Below are 16,074 nucleotides of genomic sequence, written 5' to 3'. Positions count from 1 at the left end.
ACGCCTTTTATAGTCCGGGGGCATACGTGATCCCGTGTGCAGATTTGTGAAGGCATATTGTGTGATACGTCAATCTCTTCGTTTTGATGTCTAGAAAAAGAAAATCGATGATGGCCATCTCAAATTTCATACAAACCCCCCCCCCCAAAATCAAGATGGCAGCCAAAATGGCGGTTTTGGGGTAAAAAAATTTAAAGTTTGCAAATACGTCGTGTCGGGTATCGATTCTTATGTATTTTTGATCGTAGAGTCCGAATTTTCAGTCAAAAGTTAGCTCAAAGGTCATTTCCAGGCCAAAATCCAAGATGGCGTCCAAAAATACCTCTTACGGGTGATAATTTGCCTATTCGGGTCTACATGCATTGTGAGGTATCAATTATTAGGTTTTCAGGGTCGTAGAGTCCGGAAATGAGGTCCATTTTCCACTGCGGCCCTCAAGAAGCCCTAAAATCAAAGATGGCGCCCAAAATGGCCACCGGTCTTACGGATGAAACTCCCATTTAGCGCAGCTGTAACAAAAAATACGTTCAAAATTAAGTTTCTTGGGTCAAGAAGTTCGAATAGGAGATCAGATGTTTACTCCTACAAAAAATTAAGCCTCCGAATCGAAAATGGCTGCCGACATTGTTGCCAGTTAGAGGCGCAGACCGGTAAATGACTGATATTAAGGGATTTGCCAAAGGAGGGGTTTCGATAAGGGTCGTTGTTGGGCCCATACCCTGAAATTCTTCAATTCTACGATTGTTTGCTCATTTAAAGTCTAAATTTTGCGGAATGTATCATGATTTGGCCATTTTTGGTCTATTTAGGGGTCTAATACTGGCCAAAACAAGAGACCACAGGCCGATTTTGGCAAAAAATGCGGGTTTTTTGGCTTTCGACGCGCAGTTTCATAACGATCCCATCATTGGAAGAGCAAACTTTCCTTCAAGTACGTTCACTAAGGATGTAAGATAGTCACTTTTGCCAATTCTCGTTGACGGCAAACCTTGCGCTCACAGTCAAAACGATATTCTTAGAATTTTCTTGTTTTACATCATTATTTAAAATGGCATAAAAAGGGCGACTCATCTTAAACCAGAAATAGATTATACTTGGCCAAAAATGTACGCAGCTGCTCAAAACCTTCCTCCAAAAAGTTTATGGATTGAAGCCTCCCCCCCCCCCCAAAAAAAAAGAAAAACCTGTGTTGCCACATTTTATTGCTTAACATCACAGAAAACCGCGTAATTATTTCAGTATTTGGAGGCTGTTCTTCGTCGAGCACATTCAGCAAAGTTCAAAACCCTCGATTTTTCATACGTTACGATCACATGATTAGTGATTATATACATGCAATTGTCCAACATTATTTTGTTTATTACATGTATGTATCTATAGAGACTCCCATCGTGGCGCGGCATTCCCACATATCATCGATAAAAATCGAGAAAAATGCAACATTGAACGAAAATGAGACTTCTACTATCATCGCGCAGAGAATGTTGAGCTTATGCAAAACTAAAAATTCATTGCAAGAAAAAGTGTAATATTGGTTAAAAGGCAAAACGACATAGAACATGGTCATATCCGGGAGGTATTACCTGTGCAAAGTGGGCGATAAAGTCGTCGACTGCTGAGCTCATATTGCATCTCTCATTTGGTGCCTCACTCTGCCGTGATAGCGAAGAGAGCAGTAAGTGCAAAAATGAAGTTTTGAGAAAACAGGCTCAGAAGCTTCTTACCGGAAAATTTTATTGAAGGAAGCCACCGTTCGTTTTCATACTGCCACTAAAAATGTCCGAAAGACTCCTAGAAATCGGGTTGGATGATTAAAAATCGACTGATTTTATTTCAATTTCATAAGAGAGGCATTTTTCATTTTCATGCTAGGTTATTGTTAAGCAATACAGCGGTAAGTGCTATCTTCTGCAGGCTTTCATGGTTGCGTTTTGGATACACAACAAACTCATTTTCAAGTTAGAAATTGTCAGAAGAGGGCAGCGCTTTACTTGAAAGCACTGTTTTCAATGGCTCTCTGGAGAAACAGTGTCACTTACTGCTGTCTTGCCTAAAACTACGTCATTTTTTGCGCACTTACGGCTTTTTCATATGTCTCGTTTTGATATAATTAAGATGAATTTCGCTGTTTCAGCAATTTCAGTGATTTCATATAGAAGAATTTGGACGAAATTTGAAGGAAACTCGATTTCGAAAATTTGACACTTACTGCTCTCGTCACTATCACGGCAGCACTCATTGCAGACATAAGTCTGAGCCAGAAAAACCAAGCGTTTGCTAGATTAGGTAATATGCGTCATTTCTCCAAAATTATGATATGGCAGCTCCAAACAAGAGATCTGATGCAGGAGACAGGGAACCTGACGATGAGGCAACTGATGAGGAAGCGGTGAGGAGGCTGGGCAGGAGTGAGGGAAACCAATGGTTTCAAATTATTTTTAGGAAGCAGAATTCTGATCAATCGCAGGCAATGAGAATGGTGGGGGCAGGGATTGTCAGGGTGGTGAAAAATCAGCATTAAGAACTCGTGATTCTGACACATGGCTTACTTTTTTTCGGATCTCGGATCACGGTCAATGACTCAAAGATGCATCTTCGTTCGCAAATATCGTGTACAGAATTCGTAAGATAATGGGTCAACTACAAGCCCAAAATTTTAAAACAATTATTACTAACACAGAATATAATCTACTGGCATCTCTGAATACTGTAATTCGAGTCCTACATCTTTATTTCAAAATGCGCATATTCTGAGAAAGTGGCTGAAATCCTTGGCCACCTCGGATTTTTCGGGAATGCCGCGCCACGATGGGAGTCTCTATAGATACATACATGTAATAAACAAAATAATGTTGGACAATTGCATGTATATAATCACTAATCATGTGATCGTAACGTATGAAAAATCGAGGGTTTTGAACTTTGCTGAATGTGCTCGACGAAGAACAGCCTCCAAATACTGAAATAATTACGCGGTTTTCTGTGATGTTAAGCAATAAAATGTGGCAACACAGGTTTTTCTTTTTTTTTGGGGGGGGGGGGGAGGCTTCAATCCATAAACTTTTTGGAGGAAGGTTTTGAGCAGCTGCGTACATTTTTGGCCAAGTATAATCTATTTCTGGTTTAAGATGAGTCGCCCTTTTTATGCCATTTTAAATAATGATGTAAAACAAGAAAATTCTAAGAATATCGTTTTGACTGTGAGCGCAAGGTTTGCCGTCAACGAGAATTGGCAAAAGTGACTATCTTACATCCTTAGTGAACGTACTTGAAGGAAAGTTTGCTCTTCCAATGATGGGATCGTTATGAAACTGCGCGTCGAAAGCCAAAAAACCCGCATTTTTTGCCAAAATCGGCCTGTGGTCTCTTGTTTTGGCCAGTATTAGACCCCTAAATAGACCAAAAATGGCCAAATCATGATACATTCCGCAAAATTTAGACTTTAAATGAGCAAACAATCGTAGAATTGAAGAATTTCAGGGTATGGGCCCAACAACGACCCTTATCGAAACCCCTCCTTTGGCAAATCCCTTAATATCAGTCATTTACCGGTCTGCGCCTCTAACTGGCAACAATGTCGGCAGCCATTTTCGATTCGGAGGCTTAATTTTTTGTAGGAGTAAACATCTGATCTCCTATTCGAACTTCTTGACCCAAGAAACTTAATTTTGAACGTATTTTTTGTTACAGCTGCGCTAAATGGGAGTTTCATCCGTAAGACCGGTGGCCATTTTGGGCGCCATCTTTGATTTTAGGGCTTCTTGAGGGCCGCAGTGGAAAATGGACCTCATTTCCGGACTCTACGACCCTGAAAACCTAATAATTGATACCTCACAATGCATGTAGACCCGAATAGGCAAATTATCACCCGTAAGAGGTATTTTTGGACGCCATCTTGGATTTTGGCCTGGAAATGACCTTTGAGCTAACTTTTGACTGAAAATTCGGACTCTACGATCAAAAATACATAAGAATCGATACCCGACACGACGTATTTGCAAACTTTAAATTTTTTTACCCCAAAACCGCCATTTTGGCTGCCATCTTGATTTTGGGGGGGGGGGTTTGTATGAAATTTGAGATGGCCATCATCGATTTTCTTTTTCTAGACATCAAAACGAAGAGATTGACGTATCACACAATATGCCTTCACAAACCTGCACACGGGACATATGTTTTGTTACGTATGCCCCCGGACCATTATCGCAAAATGTAGGTATGCAGGGTGTTAGAAAAGTCCCCCCCCCCATCTAACTTTTTACCTAATTGAGATAGAGATTTGAAACTTGGAGGATGTTCCAAGGTCAAAGGGAGCTACTTTTTGGCCCCCCTAAAATTTTCGAGGGCCCCCCTTTGGAAGGGTAACGGACCCCAACTTTTTTTTCAAATGGGGAGACCCCCATTGTGATACCTCGTTCGAAAAAGCATAAAAAAAGAAATTTTTTCGCGCAAGCCCGAAGTCATTACCTTAAGTCGTCTCAAAATGGCGGCCGGTTTCAGGTTAAAATGGCCGAAAATTGGCATCTCGGCTACTTGCACATGGATTTGTTTGAAACTCGGTATCTGAGGGTATTTTCGCACGAGAAAAACGAATTTGACGTTAGATTTTTTAAAAAAAACCCTAATTTTTCAAAATGGCGGCCGATTGAGGTCCAATATGGCCGAAAAGTGACAAACTTGAGTTGTAACGTCAAATTCGTTTTTCTCGTGCCAAAAATACCCCCAGATATCAAGTTTCAGGCGAATCCATCGGCAAAAAATCAAGTTTGTCAATTTTCGGCCATTTTGGACCTTAACCGGCCGCCATTTTGAAAAATTAGGGTTTTTTTTTTAAAAATCTAACGTCCAAGTCGTTTTTTTTGTGCGAAAATACCCTAAGGTACCGAGTTTCAAACAAATCCATGTGCAAATAGCCGAGATGCCAATTTTCGGCCATTCTAACCTGAAACCGGCCGCCATTTTGAGACGGCTTAATATTATGACTTCGGGTTCGCGCGAAAAAATTTCTTTTTTTATGCTTTTTCGAACGAGGTATCACAAAGGGGGTCTTCCCATTTGAAAAAAAGTTGGGGTCCGTTACCCCTCAGAGGGGGGCCCCCCAAAATTTTAGGGGGGCCAAAAAGTAGCTCCCTTTGACCTAGGAACATCCTCCAAGTTTCAAATCTCTATCTCAATTAGGTAAAAAGTTAGATGGGGGGGGGGGAGGGGACTCTTCTAACACCCTGTATAGATCTTCACAAATAATGCATGAGCATGAAATGTACTCGATTCAAGACTAATTTTTAGCGAGGAATCCAAATCTGGCCATAAAAAGTACATCTGAGAAGGGTGGAACTCGAGAAATTCAAATTCTGATACAAGAAGGGGTATAAAAAAGGCAGTTCTTGGGCTCACCCTGCAATTCCTCAACTTACTTCACGATTGGGTGGACGATTGGAGGTTTAATAGGGCAAGTCTCAAAGGTATCCGCCCCGAGCCCCAAATGGCCCGTTTTGAACGTACCCCTTTTAAATATTGGAACGCCTGGGTAAAATTTTTCCAAGCTGAAATGTGCAACTATTTGGTCAAAATGTATATGCTATGTATAGAAATTTTAAGTACAAATGTGAAGATTTCACTCACAGGGCTTGAAAGCGATTTGGTGGCCTTAAGAGCCAAATATTGTTCTACATCCTCTCCTTTCTAGAGGGTCACCTGTCATTCTCTCCCTTCTCATCTTTTCTCAATCCCTCTACACTTTAGGTACACGTTAGTGAGTACCATCTAGTCCAGCTCTCTATCCACTCACTTTCATCTTTACGATTCCTCCGTGCTAAGGTGCACGTTAGTGAGTCGCATCTCGCCCAGCTCCTCTCTTCCTCTCACATGTATCCTGGGATTTCAAGCCTCGAGGTGCACGTTAGTGAATAGCATTTCGGCTTCCCTATCATTTTTATTTCATTTCCAGGATCTTATCGTCGATTGTTATAAATTTCTTAGCGTATGATCCAAAGCCTCGAAGTGCACGTTAGTTAGAAACATTTCGACTTCCCTTTATTTGATTTCATTGCCAGATATATATGGTGAATTATTATTATTATTCTGAGAACCGGAACCTAGAATTCTCACAAACTTGGCTAACGAGTTGACATTCTTCCTAAAGTTCTTTTGTGATCTCATGACTTCCATCTTTTGTAATTAAACAAAGAATCCTAAAATTGAGAAAACATTTTAGTTTTTCTCCCCCTTTCAAGCTCATTTTAACATTGGCGCCCGAATGTAAGATCCCGCGGAGCGCATCCAGTACCCCCAAGTCTGTGACGTTGGTAGATCTTTTCTTGGGGACGTATATGCCTCTGATGACCTGGACCTCCTCCATAGAGGAGGGGGATTTGCCTCGTTGCAGGGGGGAGGGGAAGGGGGTAAAAATTGAAGAGAAAAGCTTGGTGTCGCTTAGCGCACTGACCTACTAATGATAACTTACCGCCGCAGGATCCGGTTTCGAGGTTAGAACTTCTGAAGACAGCTGTTTTAGCGTTTGCGTTAGATTCCTTGAGGCTTCAACTAAAGCCCGAGTGTCCAGTGTGGGCCTCGGCGAAGCGGCGGACGAGGAGGAGGGATAACACCTGCACGAAGACGAAGACGAAGTTGACGACGACGACGACGATGAAGCCAACGTCAAAGAGGGAGACGATGACGGGGAGGAAGCCGAAGACCCCGGGGACGCAGGGTTTGTAGGAGTCGACGACGGGGACGTCGTGGTCGAAGAGCACGGTGAGGGGAGCGAACCTGGGGAGCTAGGTCTGACATCACTGGGAAAACCGCGGGAGCTTATGTTCGAGGTAGTCGCATCGGGACAACTGATCGGGGAGGCAGGCGAACGAGCATCGGAACTAACGGAGAATGAAGGTGAGATGGATGGATCCGAATATACTGGACAAGAGACGCACGGTTGCAAAACCGACGAACTTAACGATTCAGTGAGAGCCTCAGCCAAGATACTGCTTATACTTCTACTAGAAAAACTGTTGGCGTCACTTACGCTACCACTATCACTATCACTAATTTTTACACTACTATTAGATTCGTTTTGACTACTGCCACGGCTACCAACATTTCGCTTGCTCAGGGACTTTTCAGCACTCGTAGGATTGCAATGCGCTGTTGAGACAGGAGAGGGGGCGAATCCGTCTGGATCCACGAGTTCGGTAACCTCGGTTAGGCCACCCGAGTTGCTGGAGGATCGGTTGGTAAGTTGATTCACGATCGACGTCGATAGGTTCGTCCCGGCTGCGGCGAGGATCGACGATGAACTCAGCAGCGATTCATCGTTCACGATCGATATCAGTTTGGTGGATTTATTGTGGTGGAGTTTGATGCTCTTAGTGGCCGAGCTCGAGCTGGGTTTTGAAAGGGAACGCTTCGTGCCGGAGCTGGTGGTAGGAATGACAGTCGACAGTTGTAGTTGGATCAGCATCATATGATCGCCTAAACGCATCGTTAGGTTCAATGGAGCTTTCCCCGACAAGAAGTCGTTTACCTGCAAACCAAAATAAAACCATCTCTAAACATCGAAACACCTAAAATGTCAATTAAAATATTCAATAGGCCTGCTGACGGAGTATCCTTGAACAGTTCCAACGGGTCTAGGAAGATATGGTTACATTTCCCGCCAATCGAATTGGCGAGTCGAATTTGGATTGAAATAAACAGATTAACAAGACATCAGACCACAGCCTCCCATTTTAGGGATGCTTTCAAGTACCAGCTACTAGGCAGTAGAGCTTGGCTGCAGTCTGCTAATTTATGAGTTCATAATTTTAATTCGAATTTGACCTGCCAATTCGGATGCTGAGGAATATAGTGGAATAGGTTTAGAGGATTGGATCCCCTAAGTTAGACAATCTAGTTTCTGCAAACTGATGGCCCGACCTCGCACTACTATATACATAGGGTGTTCAAAAAGTTTTGCACACTTCCGGATTTTGAGCGGACGGAAGTAGCTATCAATTTGCAGTTTACGTGTGCTTAAAGTAGACGTAATTACCAATAAAACAAAACCAAGAACAACTCTCTAGCTTAAAAAATGACAGAGATACAGGGTTTTGAAAATGACATGTAGCGAGACCGCCTCCAGGATTTTTAGCTACAAAATTGTTTATCAACGGAAAAAGTTAAATGAGAATTGAGTGTTTTTATTGAAAAAACTTACAAAATCTTACGGAAATTGACGAACTTCAAGTTTCTTCATCGGATGACACGGATGACTCAACATTCGGCTGTTTTTCGAAGTATTTTCCACCATTTTGAACTCAAAGCTTCAGCCGTTCTGCCCACTTCACAAGGATCGTCTTTTCGAAGTCCTCTTGACGGAGGGTTTTGAAGCATTTTTGAACAGCGGTTTTGATCTAGGCTTTGGAATGGCTCTTTCCTGAGTTAAAGAAATTTCTGAGAGGCACACGGTTTGATTCCATAGCCTAGATCAAAACCGCTGTTCAAAAATGCTTCAAAACCCTCCGTCAAGAGGACTTCGAAAAGACGATCCTTGTGAAGTGGGCAGAACGGCTGAAGCTTTGTGTTCAAAATGGTGGAAAATACTTCGAAAAACAGCCGAATGTTGAGTCATCCGTGTCATCCGATGAAGAAACTTGAAGTTCGTCAATTTCCGTAAGATTTTGTAAGTTTTTTCAATAAAAACACTCAATTCTCATTTAACTTTTTCCGTTGATAAACAATTTTGTAGCTAAAAATCCTGGAGGCGGTCTCGCTACATGTCATTTTCAAAACCCTGTATCTCTGTCATTTTTTAAGCTAGAGAGTTGTTCTTGGTTTTGTTTTATTGGTAATTACGTCTACTTTAAGCACACGTAAACTGCAAATTGATAGCTACTTCCGTCCGCTCAAAATCCGGAAGTGTGCAAAACTTTTTGTACACCCTACGTGTGTTAGCGGAAAACCCCGATTCCAGGCAACACTAGTTTAGCCTACGCAAAAATGTATTTTTCCGAGGAATCTAGCTTTGCCTGCACAAAGTAGGTAAAACTAGTTCCGCCGGAGCGCTATCAATTTTGCCTGAACACGACCAGGCAAAACTAGTTTTGCCGGACCAGAAAAAATTCGTAAATTGAAAAGGACCCCGCACACCTCTTATGGGAAGCTGTACCATGAAGGATTGCCTCCTGACTTATGTCATTCGATTCTCCTCATGATGCTGATCAAAAGTTATAATTGCGCCAACTTTCTATGATGCACCGTTTTCGCAAAAAACCCATGAGAAGATTCAATTATTCGGCGACTATGAATAAAAGAGAACAAAGCATTTGAGAACAGGCCCGACGTGAATGAGGAAAAAACGTAGCGCGTGTCCGTCTTCTTATCTGTACCTGCCGACTCAGGGGCTATCTCCCTCCCGCACTCGCCCGGTAGACGTTCAGACTTTCCTGTTCTTATGCTCCTCAAGAATCTGATTTGGATGGTGGTCGAGCAAAACGGCGTGCGGAATCCGAGATAAGACTGCCGCTCGGTGCGGGAGTAGGGTGGATCGAATTTTTCGACTTTGAGAAAGGAAACGCGTATCTTCGAGAAAAAGTTGTCAAATGGGCCCCCTGGGTACCGCATGAAGGCCTAAAAGGTCTAAATTTTTAATATATTATATTAAAGGTTCAAACGCATGTTTCCTTACAGATTTTGTCAAATTGTTGCCCTAAACGGCGTAAATTTCGTCCGTTTTGACGTATCGTGCACGAGTAAAGCACAATTGGCCTGTTCTCACCCGATAATTAGGCGGTAGCGTCCTCCAGAATGGCCCATCTACAGTAATGTCGTAAAAATAAGTGTGACTACTCAATCCTTACAGATTTTGCCGAATTACGACCCCAAGGGCCGAAATTTCGTCCGTTTTGGCGTATTTCGAACCGTTGACCCACAAACATGCGGAGAGGGCGTTCGAGCGATGCACCGCGCGGCTCGTCGCGCTGCGTCCAAGTGGTGCCCGCTTTGACCGTTTGGGGCAGGCCGGTCGGTCCAGGGAAACCCGACGCGACGCGCGACGTGCGGCGGCAAGGTGCCGGTACCGGTCGGTGTCTATGCAGCCGTAATCTCATTGGCAAATCCCGTGTTTGGGAGATTTCAGCTATGGAGAATCTTTGAAAGTTAGATAAGATGAGTGACGATCCACGACCCTCGGAGTTGTAGTGCTGACCTAATGTGATCAGTTGTCGCTCAAGTTTCTTATCGTTACGATCTCGCTCCTGTGACTCGAAGTGAAGTGACTTGTATCTCGATCTTTCTGTCTCTCCTAAACAGCTCTTTTCAATGCTTATTTATCAAGAACGGAATGGCTTTGCCGACTTGTTCACAAAATTAGTGCTACTTCGATTTCACGCGAGATACGTAAAAATTGTTAAAGGCTTCAATAAATCGGCGAAATTTTGGGTACTTTATATGTATGGGGCCCATTTGACAACTTTTTCTCGAAGATACGCGTTTCCTTTCTCAAAGTCGAAAATTCGATCCACCCTATGCGGGAGTCCCTATGATTTCCTTGTTGACACACAGCCGCTTGTCAATTGAGCACTGACATGAGGAATCTTTCTGGCATTTAATCACCGAATAATTGAATCTTCTCATAGGTTTTTTTGCGAAAACGGTGCATCGTAGAAAGATGGCGCAATTATAACTTTTGATCAGCATCTTGAGGAGAATCGAATGACGTAAGTCAGAAGGCAATCCTTCATGGTGCAGCTTATTCCCATGAGAAGTGTGCGGGGTCTTTAAAAAAAATAATAATAATAATAATTTTAAAAAAAATAAAACGAAAATACAGCATAGGGTAAAATAGTAACTTTACGAAATATTTGAAAGCAGGGAGTCACTTTATTTATTACACCAAGAAGTCTTATACCGGTGCGCCGGTGCGGTCGCTTAGGGTCAAAATAGTTCATATTCATATAGTATCATATGTCATTTAGTTCAAAATGGCGGCAATTTGGAATCTCCGTTTTTTATCGGCGGATTGGTCTGAAACTCAGAATCTCTCGGGTTTTTCGGGACGAGAAAAACGATTCTGGCATTAGTTTTCCAGAAATGTCAGTCCTTTTCAAAATGGCGGCGGTTAAAATGGAGGCTTAGAGCGGGAAGTGGATATTTGGGCAGCTTATCGTTGGATTTGTATGAGACTTGGTATCCGAGGGTATTTCGGCACGAGAAGAACGAATCTTTCATTGGATTTTTGAATTTTTTAAAAACTTCAAAATGGCGGAAAAAAAGCGAATGGCGATGGTGGGTGCGGATTTTCCGTTATTTTTTCGCCACCATTTTGACGATATTCAGTGTTTAAAAAATCTAATGAAAGATTCATTTTTTTCGAGCCAAAAGCACCTGAGTATTGACTTTTGTGCAAAATCCATTGGTGAACATCCGTGATATGGATTTTCGGTCATTTTTTCGCCGCCATTTGAAAGTTTTTAAAAAATTCAAGGATCCAATGAATGATTCGTTTTTCTCGTGCCGAAATACCCCCGGATACCAAGTCTCATACAAATCCGACGATAAGCAACCTAAATATCCACTTCCCGCTCTAAGCCGCCATTTTGAAAAGGACTGACATTTCTACAACGAACTACACCCCTAGAATGGCTAACCAGTGTTAGGGACCCGTAACGTTTTGAAGTTGATATAGGTTAGGTTTACTTGGGCTCACACAGCAGGCTGCCGTCTAAACCCTCATCAAAAAAATCTGCCGTACTCGAAATATGGAGCACGCGCAGCCCTTCTTTATGACATTAATATTCGTTTTACGGAACATTTCCGAGGGGTGCTCATCGGAAGGGGGTAGTAAGTTTTAGACAAGAATTTTTATTCTTTTTTCTGAAGCAGTAGAAACCGTGTCCATGAAGAAACAGCTAAGTAGAAAAACAAATGGATTAGCTTTTTCGGTGTGGGTTTCAATGATTTGAGCTGGACCGTGATACCTCTGGGAACGCTGTTTCTCCGCGGTGCGTTGTTTTTCTACTTAGCTGTTTCTTCATGGACACGGTTTCTTATGCTGCAGAGGAAAAAAATAATAATTCATGTCTAAAACTTACTACTTCCTACCAATGAGCGCCCCTCGGAAATGTTCGGTAAAACTAATTTTAATGTCGCAAAAAAGGGCTCCGCGTGCTCCAGATTTCGAGTACAGCAGATTTTATTTTTTATCGAAAGTGCAATGTTTGAGAATTTTTTTTGCGGAGAGTTTGGTTTGAGACGGCAATTCCATCGGGCGTGGGGAATTTTTGAAAAGAGCATGAAAAAATTGTTTCAACCTCTGCCAATCACTGAAAAATTGTCCGATTTACATTCGGTTTGGACAGTGTGGCTTGTTTTTTCAAAAAACTTTAAAAGGGCGGCGAAAAAATTAAGGGAAATACATATCACCGGCCATAACACCGATTTTTCCGCCGCCATTGTTAAAGTGTTTAGTATTTCAAAAATCTAATGAAAGATTCAATTTTTTTCGAGCCAAAAACCACCAGAGTATCGACTTTCGTGCAAATCCATCGGTTAACTGCTGTGATATGGATTTCCCGTAATTTTTTCGCCGACCTCTTAAAGTTTTTCGACATTTCAAAAATTCAATGAGAGATTCGTTCTTCCCGTGCCGAAATACCCCCGGATACCAAGTCTCATACAAATCTAACGATAAGCAGCCTAAATATCCACTTCTCGCTCAAAGCCACGATTTTAACCGTCGCCATTTTGAAAAGGACTGACTTTCCTGGAAAACTAATGCCAGAGTCATTTTTCTCGTCCCGAAAACCCAAGAGATTCTAAGTTTCAGACCAATCCGTCGATAAAAAACGGAGATTCCAAATTGCCGCCATTTTGAACTATGACCGGGCGCCATTTTGTCAAAAATCAACATTTTGACCGGCGGTTTGCGCCAAAAATTTTCTTTTTTTAATATATTTCAAATGAGGTATCACAAAAGGGGGGTTGCCATTTGAAAAAAAAAGTTAACCCCCGCCCCCCCTTAGGGGAAACATTTAGAAACATTTCTAAAGTTTCAAACTTCTATCTCAATTAGGAGAAAAAGTTACAGGGGAGATAGGTGACTTTTGGATAACCCTGTATATTGCCAACATTCGTATCTTTAGTTACAAAGGGCCCATCATAAATGGGCCTCGCAACTATCCTTCAACAATAAACAGCTTTAAAACGAATATAATCATGAATGTATCGACATCGATACAGCTACCGCGCAAGGCGCGGGTATACAGCTAGTACAGAAATATTCAAAACATTGCTGAGAAAAATTTAGGCCTGAAACGCGGTGTTGCCGAATTGATCCCCCATTTAGCGTTCTAGCAGGTGACGGACGCTTGGCTTCCAGCCGACGTTCGAACGATAAATCACACTTTAAAACGAAGAAAAACATATTCTCACGTATGTTATAGGTAAAGCATGTTCCCTACAACATTCACTCCAAAAATTGACTGAGTTAGCCACGCATTGCCTCTGAAAATCACCTATCTTACAAAATGACGAGCTGAGCGAACATCCCTCACGCGAGGGCTCGCCAAGACGAAAAAAAGTGTGCTACGACGCTCAGAGGGAAAAAACAGACCCTGCGACGGCGTAAAATCTGTAAATCGGAGGGAGATGCATATTTTTGCTTCAAATTTAGCACAGATCTTCTTGAAGATATGCTTAGCTCGTATACGAAAGATCAGGAATTTTGACTCTCGTTTTTGGCCTCAAAATAGCGGCCAAAATTCAAAACGGCGAATTGTTAAAAATCCGCGAGCTCAGCAACTTGCTCCAGAATTTTAATTTGGCAAGTGAGGTATCGATTCCTATGTAATTTTACTCGTAAAACTCGAATTCTTTTTCGAAAATTCGAAACAACCCACTGGGTGAGTCCAAGTTCGAAAAATAGGCCATTTTGAGGCAAATTTAGGTCAAAAATGAGTATCTCCGACAGATTTCAACAAAAATGGTATGGTTTCATGGGTTACTTTCGTCAAGCATTTCTATCTACGACTAGAACACCACGCAAAATCATCCTCAGAAGTCTACTTTGGTATTTTGGCGCCAAAAATGGGCCTATTTGGGCCTAAGACAGGAAATTCGTCAATAAAGCCGCGTAGGGTATCGATTCTATGGTATCTTTCGACAAAAATTACAAATTTATCGAAAAATACCATAGAATCGATACCCTTTATGGTTAATATGGCGAATTTCCTGTTTTAGGCCTGTTCATCTGACAACAATGTCAGTGTCAGCTGATAAAGTGTATATTTTCTCATAAGAGGTTAATACAAGTTTTCAGTCAGTCTTTGACATCTGCCGATAATTGTTCTGGTATTTATTTACAATTACTACGTAATTATATATTTTTCTTATTAAAAGCTAAGAAAAATATGGTGACCCCGACGTCATCTTCATCTGCGCAATTTAGAAGACGTCAACGAAAATTAAAAGTTTTCACAAAAGTGGAATATACGGCCGAATTGAAAAGATAATTATCATCTCGTGGTTAAGACATGCAGTGATCGCTCGATCTCCGTGTCAATACCAAGTAAGTCTAGTGATCGATTGATCTCCACATACCTCTGTTATTAAAAATCGTGCAGCAATCGACCGAATTCCACGATTCAATTTGGAAATATCAGACAGTAATTCGACCTAACAATGCAAAAAGCGAAAAAAGCCAGCCTTTTGGCAACAAAACTTCATCTTGACTATCAGCTGTCAGGCCTTGAGAACTTCGTAGCACAAGTAAACGTTAAGTAACATGACGAACTGAAACATTCGTTATGAGAAAGCCAAGCAGATCTTTACCCAATTTTCCCAAGCAAATTTTGAACTTCAAATGATCAAACCAGATGTAAATCCAAATGAGTTGAGTGAATTTGAAACAAGATTCTACGAAACAATGATAAAAGTCTGAAGACACTAATGGAAGAAAAGAGAGAAAAAACTGACAAAAATACAAAAAATGATGCTTCTAACAACAATAAAAAAACCAAATTAAAAACTCTAGAGGCTTTTCTGGGGGATATGAAGAGTATGGCAGAGCTTCAAGTCATTTTTCAACAATTGCGAAATTCTATCATCTCAAACGTGCATTAAGAGGGCAAGCTGGACTTAATCGAACACCTGAGCCCACCGAATAGAATTATGACATAGTATGAACTCGTTCAGAAACTCCTGAAAATGGATGATATTATAACCTGTTATCCTGTCCACCTTTCCGAAAATGGTATGAAAAACTACTATTAAAATTATTTCAGTTTTATATATTTTATAGTCAAATCATCGTACGATTTAAGTATTGTTGAACTATGTTAAACGATTGTATAACCTTCATTCAGGTTGGCATTGTTGCCAAGTAAGTTGCAACATTTGCCACAAAATCACATCTAAGCCTATCTAAACGGAAGTGCATTTAGGCAATAAAGACCCAACGAAGCAGGTATAGGCAACAACGTCGAAAGACAGTCGTCTCAAAAGGAACGCTTGAATCCTATTTACAACCTGAGTGAGAAAAAGAAAAAAAAGTATAAATTTGAGTAAGAAGAAATAACCTAAATGCGAAAAAATAGTATAAATCTGAATGAAAAGAAAAAGTATGACCTAAGTGAGCAGAAGATGTTAATGAGGTTATGATCAGAGACTGATTGTGAGTATGAGTTTTAAAATCGAGCATAATGGAGAAATGAAGCAAGTTTAACATATATGGATTTAACTAATCCTAATTTATCATCGTTGCGGATTAATTAGTATAAGCTATTTTAACACATGGTGAAAATAATGCAAAATTAATAATTCCTCAGTAAATTATTATGGCATACCTAAAAATCGATTTAATAGCGCTCTAATTGGAAATCGAATTTCCAAAAATTTGGAATTTTCTTTTAGGTGCGGAAGGAAATCATTCAAAATGTATGATGTATTTATAATTTTAATACTCCTTTTGAATAGAGATGAAAGACTTGAGAAATTCTTTGTGAGAAAAAGTAAAGACATTTAAAGAGGTACTATTTAAAGATTAAATTTAGAGCTGAAAGACTGTGGAAGACTAATAAATACTGCTGAAATAGGGAAATAAAA

The 16,074-nt window shown here is 41.0% G+C and overlaps 1 protein-coding gene across 2 annotated transcripts in view; it reads right to left on the bottom strand.

Moving 5' to 3' along the window:
- The window catches only part of stx (ubiquitin-like domain-containing protein stuxnet), a 132,806-nt gene that overhangs the window by 62,029 nt on the left and 54,703 nt on the right, over nucleotides 1–16,074 (bottom strand). For both annotated transcript variants that reach the window (XM_019041819.2, XM_019041820.2), the window contains one exon: nucleotides 6,464–7,519. In XM_019041819.2, coding sequence (XP_018897364.2) covers nucleotides 6,464–7,519 — 1,056 coding nt within the window. The remainder of the gene's footprint in view (nucleotides 1–6,463; nucleotides 7,520–16,074) is intronic.

Source organism: Bemisia tabaci, chromosome 1, assembly GCF_918797505.1.
Source record: "Bemisia tabaci chromosome 1, PGI_BMITA_v3".
NCBI lineage: Eukaryota > Metazoa > Arthropoda > Insecta > Hemiptera > Aleyrodidae > Bemisia > Bemisia tabaci.
Note: the sequence above shows the minus strand (reverse complement) of the source record. Positions and strands in the feature narration are given on the sequence as shown.